The sequence below is a fragment of the Pygoscelis adeliae genome, unplaced genomic scaffold (genome assembly GCF_000699105.1).
Source record: "Pygoscelis adeliae isolate BGI_AS28 unplaced genomic scaffold, ASM69910v1 Scaffold93, whole genome shotgun sequence".
Taxonomy (NCBI): domain Eukaryota; kingdom Metazoa; phylum Chordata; class Aves; order Sphenisciformes; family Spheniscidae; genus Pygoscelis; species Pygoscelis adeliae.
This window is the reverse complement of record NW_008824469.1, coordinates 1,390,658-1,398,873: the sequence shown is the minus strand read 5'-3', so window position 1 is coordinate 1,398,873 and position 8,216 is coordinate 1,390,658. Positions and strand designations below refer to the sequence as shown.

At 38.1% G+C, this 8,216-nt stretch overlaps 1 protein-coding gene across 4 annotated transcripts in view; it reads left to right on the top strand.

The window, feature by feature from the left end:
• Nucleotides 1–1,106: 1,106 nt before the first annotated feature.
• Nucleotides 1,107–8,216, top strand: part of CLIP1 (CAP-GLY domain containing linker protein 1) — a 62,340-nt gene continuing 55,230 nt past the window's right edge. For 3 of the 4 annotated variants that reach the window (XM_009321194.1, XM_009321192.1, XM_009321191.1), the window contains exons 1-3: nt 1,107–1,140; nt 1,682–1,877; nt 2,377–2,948. In XM_009321194.1, the coding sequence (XP_009319469.1) occupies nt 1,784–1,877; nt 2,377–2,948 (666 nt within the window). In that variant the 5' untranslated portion in view covers nt 1,107–1,140; nt 1,682–1,783. The remainder of the gene's footprint in view (nt 1,141–1,681; nt 1,878–2,376; nt 2,949–8,216) is intronic. The other variant, XM_009321193.1, reaches the window with a different exon arrangement.

Here is an 8,216-nt window from a genome sequence, read left to right as displayed (position 1 = left end):
GTCATAACTCTGCAGATGGGTGGGTGACTTCTGGCAATGCTAGAAAAAACGTTCAGCAATCTGCACAGTGCTACTTCAGAGTTTTCATGGAGCATAACTTAAATTGTAGACAAACGCCAAACAGCCAAGGTGGTAGTTAATGCTGTTAATGGTAATTAAATGCTGTGTAAAGTATAACATTTTTGCAGACTTAGAAAATGGCTTGAATTTGGCATGGCCTATCTTGAAATAGCAGAAGAAATGTTTCATTTTGTTATTTAGGCTCACAAAGCAGTGTGCCCGATACTTCTGCCCCCCACCCCCAGTGAATTGATTTTTAGGAACATTAATGTGCTGGCTATTAGTAATACATGAGGGGTAAAACTTACACTGGTAGGTAAAAGACACGGTTGGCTTGTCTCTTTAGTCTTCCTTCCTGTAGCGTAGCAGTCTCTCCTTCACTAGTGTTTGTTTTGCCTTTAAACATACTGTATGCCTAGTATGCGCACCTGGGCACCGCTAATAGTGGTTTTGGGAAGTCTGCAGTTGGCCAGCTTTCTGCCTGTGCATGTGTACTGATGGGTGCCAAAATGCTGAGTAAACGGCAGGACCGAGACCTGCTTTACAGTTCTTGTTTGTCATGTTCTGAGCAAACAGTTGAGCTAACAGTCTATTGCTACATGTCTGTGCTTCCTTTTTTTTTTTTTAGGTGTTTGTTTAGATGTGTGCTGTTTTGTTGGTTTTTTTTAAGTGGGCATAGCAGTTCTGTCAGTGCCTTAATATATAAAGCTTAGCAAGTGCTCAAGCTGTGTTCATGCAGAACAGTTTATGCTTTTGAAGATGGTGGGGAGACCAGTCACCTTACAGTTTGGCTTTGAATTCACATTATAGAAAAAAAAAAACCCAAACAGATTTTTCATTATAGATGAAAAAGCCTTTCTAAAGCTTTTGTAATCAGAAGGAAGATGCCTTCTGTGGCAAAACCCTTATGACATACTTCCCTGAAAAGTTTATAGCTGGCTTCCAAGTCAGAGCAGCGCTCTATCCTAGCAACGTAGGGAAGAGTCCCTCCTCCTCTTTCCAGAGGAGCGTAGCTGGGGCACTGCGTTGGGGACTGCGAGCCAGTCCATCTTGTGATCTAAAAGATCACATACAGCTGAGGTGGATGTTTACTTTTTAGTTGTCATCATCTAACTCTGTTGATCAATCTTAATTTTTCAGTTCCAATCTCTCTTAAAAACTTTATACCTCTTATCCTGAAATTCCTGGTTCTCTTGATTTCTCTTGCAGTTAGTTCTCTAGTCTCAAGTTGTTTTTGCTGGGATATCGCAACACTTGAAAAATGTGACTGAAAACAATTGGGTATGCAGAGTAGTTATAATCTATGTGTAATGTTAGTAATGCTATTCAGGGCTTTGTTTTTCTTTCTTAAAATAGCCTTTTAGTTTAAAACTCGAGATGAATACAGCAGCATTCAGTGAAGTGAGTTATTTTGATGTTTTAGGTTCAGACTTGGTGTCTTTGAATAGGAAATGGCCTTCAAAAGATGGGGAGTTGCTATCCTGGGAAATGCTTCTGGTTGTTATTGTAAAGCGTCTTTTGTCATGCATTTCATACACAGACCATGTGTATATTATAGAAGTTTCTTCTGCAGGAGTTAAAATACTGATTTTTGGTTTGTGTCTAATATTTTTATATACAGGTTTATTCCAGAGTTGGAAAAACTCGAATAATATATTTTATCCATGTTTGGAAAAAGATAGTTGCTACAGACGAAGAGGATTAACACTGGTATTGCAAAAAGATGAGTATGTTAAAACCAAGTGGACTTAAGGCTCCTTCAAAGACCATCAAGCATGGAAGTACGTTGCTGAAAACACCTGCATCTGTTGCAGCTGGTAAGGAATATTTAAATGTCTTAAATTTTCCCTCATTTTTTTTTATCTTCTAACAAAAAGTACGTTGAAAGCTATGAGTATACACTATTTTTACTATTTATACCAAGGCATTTTTGCTTGTATTTCTGATGTAACGAAAAGGATGTGTACAACATGCAAAAAATCTGAAGTTACTAATCAGATGTGATCAAGCAGTTTTCCTTAAAGAAACCTTGTCATGATAAAAATGATTGGGTAGTTTTTGAGGTAAGACTTGTAATCTTTACAAGATTTTTACCAAAACCTACATTAAATGCATTCAGTGTCTCTGTCCTTAGATTTTGAATTATTGTATTCCAGAGATTACAGTGTTTTCATAAGTAAGAAAATTTGGAACTGTGCTCTTCCTTTTAGAAATCATGCTTTTCCAAACGCTTGTTACATTGAAACTAAGTAATGATGCTCTCTGGAATATTAGTGTATTTGATTCCTGTTGCTTTCTCATTGTGCTTGATTCCAGCTCCAGCAGAAAAAGCAGCTTCCGGTGAAAAGGCCTCAAGTGCAACCACTGCAGATGCACATGAAGAGTTTGTGGATGATTTCAGAGTTGGTGAGCGTGTTTGGGTCAACGGAAATAAACCTGGCTTTATTCAGTTCCTTGGTGAAACACAGTTTGCTCCAGGACAGTGGGCAGGGATCGTTCTAGATGAACCAATTGGTAAGAATGATGGTTCTGTGGCTGGAGTTCGCTATTTCCAGTGTGAACCCTTGAGGGGAATATTTACAAGACCATCAAAATTGACAAGAAAAGTGCTGACAGAAGATGAAGCTAATGGTACACAGACAGCTCATGCTTCTAGAGCTACATCACCAACTTCCACATCAGCTGCTAGTCTGGTGTCTTCATCTGCTGCTGCACTTCCCCCTTCAGGAATTCCACAAAAAACTTCACCACTTGCTGCTAAGGAACATTCAACTCCTTCTCAGATTAGCAATCTTTCAAAAACTGCAAGTGAATCTGTATCAAATCTCTCTGAAGCTGGATCACTGAAGAAGGGAGAAAGGGAGCTCAAAATTGGAGATCGAGTTCTGGTAAGATTCCTCTGCAGCCTCTGTGTCTGCTTTTTGATTGATGAATTGTAACTTCTGCTAATACTCAAAACTTTTCTACTATTTCCTTGGTCAAGGTAATGTAAATTTATGTTCTAGCTTTCTTTTCATTGAGTGTCTTCTGTAGACAAGCTCTTCACATGCAGTTTTGCATACTGTAGGAAGATCTTCGCAGTACCAAGATAAAATGGTTAATTTGGCAGGCTTTAATCTATTATGTTTTGCCAGTGTTTAAAAAAAACATTTGGTCTTTAACAACATATTTGTAGCTTATCTTTCCATAACTTCAAGAACTACAGTCATGCTAAATAAAAAATGAGCTTGTGAGATTTCCATGCAGCTCTTTTGCCCTATTCAGGGCCTTGTCTTTAGAAAGCTAACAGTTCAATAATTGATTGTTCCCCTGAGTAGTGATAGGCAGTAACAGAAGTAGTCGCATAATGCCACTGATCACCCAGGAATTACGTGTTCTGTTGGTGATGTGCCATGTTACTTGGCTGCCCTTCCTAAATTCAGAACTGTTAATGCTTATGCTGATGTATCATTTCACCCTTTTAAAAGGGAGTTAAGTTTTGTAATTTAAACATCTTTTTTTTTAATTAATTATGTTGTATACCTTTTATATTTGGATTGATGTAATAGAGCATGGGTCATTTTTGATAACCGATTCAACGTACACCTACTAAGAAAAGTGGGAAACTGCCTTGAAACACTAGTCTTTGCTTGAAAAGGCAGTAGAAAGCTGGTGATACATTGTTTATGTTGTATTCTTTATTTAAAGGCTATGTATGTAGCCTTTAAGTATAATCAGAATGATATTTGTATGTCTACCAGATTTACGATCACTGTAACGGACATCTGATTTTAGGTTTTAATTACTTGCGTGTGTCATTAAGCTGAAGAATTGTCTTACTGTTATTTTGATACAATTTCTTTTTATTCACAATATAATTTTTTACGTTTCCATTAGGTAAAAACAAGGACAGGAACAAATGCCCTGGCACAGAAAGCATTTCTGGGGTTATGATAAGAACCTTGTGTAGAAAAATCTTATGGATTTTATTGTTTGTCCTGCACTGCCCCACCAGATAATAATTCTGCAGTGAAGGTGGATTGATATATTTTTTTTTTTTAGGGAAGAATTTGACTCCTCTTTCTGTGTAAAGAGAGTTTAAAACATAGGGCCAAGTTGAAGAAAGTGTGAGAGAGACTAAGGTGAAGTGAGGGCAGGGTTTGGCTGACAGCTAGAGTTGGGCTGAGATGTGTTTTCTTGGAGTAGCAATGGAAACAAAGATTTGCCATTTATCCCTGGCTATTTCTGTCAGAGACTAGAGCCCTGTTGTCTTCCAGTCAGCATCGTTTTTTTTAACCACTTGTTTGCCTTTTTCTCAAGGATCTCTGTGAGATCTTCTGGGATGTCCTCTTTGCGTGGCAAAATTCTCTGATGCCTATGAAGGCATCGCTTTAACTTTCCTGTATCTTATTAATGCAAATTACAGAAGCAGCATATCCTAAGTTTGATAGTAATAAAGTCCCAAATTCTGTTTGTTAAGTAGAACAGATTAAATTTAGCATTTTATCCTCCCTACTTCCCCTGTTTGCCTTAAGTCTTCCCGTTGAATCATCAAATTGTAGTTTGACGTTTTGGGGCAATTCCTAGCACAGCATGTCAGTGATGCATAGCTGTAATTTATATGCCAGTATAAGACAGTGTACGCACAGGAATATGAAAATTAAATGGACATTTAATGGACAGACAAGGATTCTTGTCTGCTGGTTTTTAACCCTTTTGGGTCCCATGCTGTAGATCCCAGACTCTGCTGATGTCATGTCTAATAATAATTCAGGTGTAAATATCTTAAATCGCCAGGTTAGTGCAAATAATAGTAAACTTGGCTGAATAATCCATTCATCTGTTAATATTTTTTTTTTCTCTGCCACTGAACTGCTGTTCAGCACTATGGACTGTAGATTTGAGCTGTTGCTGAGTAATTGCTGGAAACCGTCCTCAGAGCCTACAGCTAGCACCGGTTGTGAAAGACCTGCCTGTCACTTACTGTAGCTTGCTTAGCCATTCCATCTCCATCAAAGGTACAAATGCAACTGGACTGCTCCATGTCATTTTTTTTTATTTATACTGACAGCAGTAACTTTTCAGTAATACGTTATGCAAGAGGATGAGAGGCTTGATGGAATTTAAGTCCCACCTCAGCACAGAATTTCCCCTGTAAGTGACAATGTAGCATCATAGGCCTGAGATGCGCCCCAGTCTGACTGTACCATTGCAGAACTCCAGTGACTAAATGCTGCCCACATTCATCGGTTCTTGCAGTTTGGACTGACTGCTATTGGATACTTTGTGGAGGTTCTTAGTAATAGCAATGCCATGATGATTATGGGTATATGGGGAAAACAACCACTGAGAATTGCGTCTTGAAAACAGTGAGCCTCCAGTAGTGTAGAATTGCAGTTCAGCAGAACAATGAATTCATGATATACAAAAGCTCATTTGGGAGCCTTATTCAAATACTTAACTGCAAAAGTATGTCCTTAAGGGCAAATTCATAGATGGGTAAGACACAGCTCATCAGCTAAGATTACATTCTAGAATGGACTTCAAATGTGGCTCAACTTTGTTGAACTTTGTGTGTGACCTTAGGCTGTGGAATGTTACACTGGAGTATTTCAATCTGTTCAATTTTTTCCCCTAACTTTGATTTTAAAATGTACTTAATAGGAGTTACCTTGAATTGATCTGTTCAATTTGTTTTGTTTATTGTTGTTGGCAACTGGCTGGTTTGGGATGATACCTTCAACAAAAAAAGGCAAAATCATACAGCTTTTTTTCTGCCTAATCTGGGTTATCAAGAAACAAGGGGCCATTCTGACAAATGTTTAAATGCCAGAGAAATGCATTTACCAATTCACATCTCACCTCGGCTTCTTTTCTGCATTACACAAATGTAAATTTGCTGGAAGTTTGTTGAACGTGAAATGTTGGGTTTAAAGCATTTCAGCCTTGACAAACTGACATCTCCCAACAGCTAAGCTTTGTTGGAACGTTTTTCAGTTCCTACTGAGATGTTCGTACTATTCCTCTACATGAAAAGAAGCTGTAAACTCTTCACAACTGCTTCTGCGTTCTGTCACAGCAAACTACTGCATCAGATGTTCATAGCCAGTGGTGTTGGGATGAGGTAGTTTGATTAAAGGCTGTATGTGCAAAGAAATCTTGAAGAGATGTTTAAAGCTGTAGAGCACGGTCTGTATTGTTTTATGTGGATAGAAAAAATGTCTTAAGCTTATTTTCTTATTCCTTTGTTGTCTAGTTGTTTCACCAGTCTTTTGTGCACTTAAAGTTAGAATTACCTAATGCTACATGGTCCCATATGTAGAGTCCCCCCAAACTTCTATGGGAGAACTGATGTCTTTAAAATAGATATAGATTTAGTAATAAAAGAAGCTTCCAATGTATGGATCCCTGGTTTATCTGGATACGACAACAGGTGCCCTACAGAATCTTTCCTTAATTCAGGTAACATTAGGAAGAATAGTGGTTGCATACAAACTAAGTGTTTGGGACACTCGTTCAGATGCTTGTCAGAAAAAAGAAATTCCACTGCAAAAAACAAGTAGGGTTGTGAGGTGATCGCCTATATATTCTCAAATGCAGGCTTGCTTAGAGTAACTCATGTTAGGTGCTGAACAATGCAGTAGATGTGGAGATGAAAAGATGCAAAAGCAAGCAGGCTTGCTTTTTCAGGGGGCAGAAAACATCTTTTTCCAAAAGACCTTGTATATATAAAAAAAAAGTTTCCTTAACATCAAAACAGACAGACAGTGCTTCAAGGTATGTGATATGTCATCTGAGTTGTGTTCCTGTGGACCTCTGCAGGAAAAAAATACTTGTAGTACATTTGCTGCAAGAGTCAGCTACAACTTTTTCCCTTTTTTCCCCCTCCATCTGAAGAAGACATGTCCCAGGCTGTTAAATCGAGTTGTAAACATCAAAAAAAAAAGCTCATGGTAGACATCAATATCCATAAGGGGAATATAATAATTGTGGAGGAATTCACGTTGTCCTGTTTTCTTAGAAGTTCTTTTCCTTGACATTCTGGAGGAGTCAAAGCAAATCAAACTCAGTGAAGTGACTACATCAGCTGAAGTATTATACCCCAAAATGGATGTTCCAGTGCAAAAGGAGAGATCCTTTAGATTTCTGTAGTTTACTCCTTCTCAAAGACGATTAGGTTAAAACAGCATGCAAGCCCTCTGCTGTCTTGGAAATCTCTGATAAGAAGTCTGTCTCCCTCAAATCCCAGTATAGCCAAGCCATATTCAGCAAGCATGTACTTAATTGCCTAGCTGACTTGAAGCTGAGCAGTAATTTTCCTTTCACTAACAAGTATTTGGAAATACTTCATGTTAGTATATAGAAATGTTGAAAATACAGGGAGATAAAGTACATATTTAAAAGAATTGTGGTTTCTGATATGTAACTCCTCATTATTCAGCTTTTCATTTGTTGCATTGATGTATAACTTTTACTGGAAAAAAATAATGTAGCTAAACCAAAGAAAAAGTTACTAATGCAAAGAGTAATTCAAATAGCTCTGTATTAACCATAATTTCCATTCTTAACATCTGAAGTATGTTCTGGAATCTGGATATGATTTAGTTGTTAGAGAGAGGACATTAACTCTGGGCAGCCTGCTCTCATATTTGGGGATTGCTGTAAAGCAGGAAGTGTTGATGTGGAAATCTGTGTTTCCTTCGTTGTACTCGTCCTGCCTTTACTGGGTTAATGACAGAGTGCAAGGTCTTTAACACAACTGTAGTTGATTTGCCTGCTGAAAATTAGGCTACAGCTTCAGCATTTTGAACCTAGTGTGAATAAGAATTCCTGTGCAAAAAGTGATCCCTTCTTGTGCCAGTGGAAGTGTTGTTGCTAGGTACTAAACCAGATGGGGAAAGAATAGCTGAAAACTAATTCAGAAAACAAATTACTTTCAGGCTAAGCCAGTTTCTGTTTCCTGTTTGAGTTGCAGCCAGGGAACCTGTTTGCCCTGGTATTGCAAACACTTATGATTTCTTAAGAGCCCTGTGCAAAGTTGATTTTTAAAAAATAAACAAACACACCACCCACACCACTGTTTGCCCTGGTATTGCAAACACTTATGATTTCTTAAGAGCCCTGTGCAAAGTTGATTTTTAAAAAAGAAACAAACACACCACACACACCACCCCCCC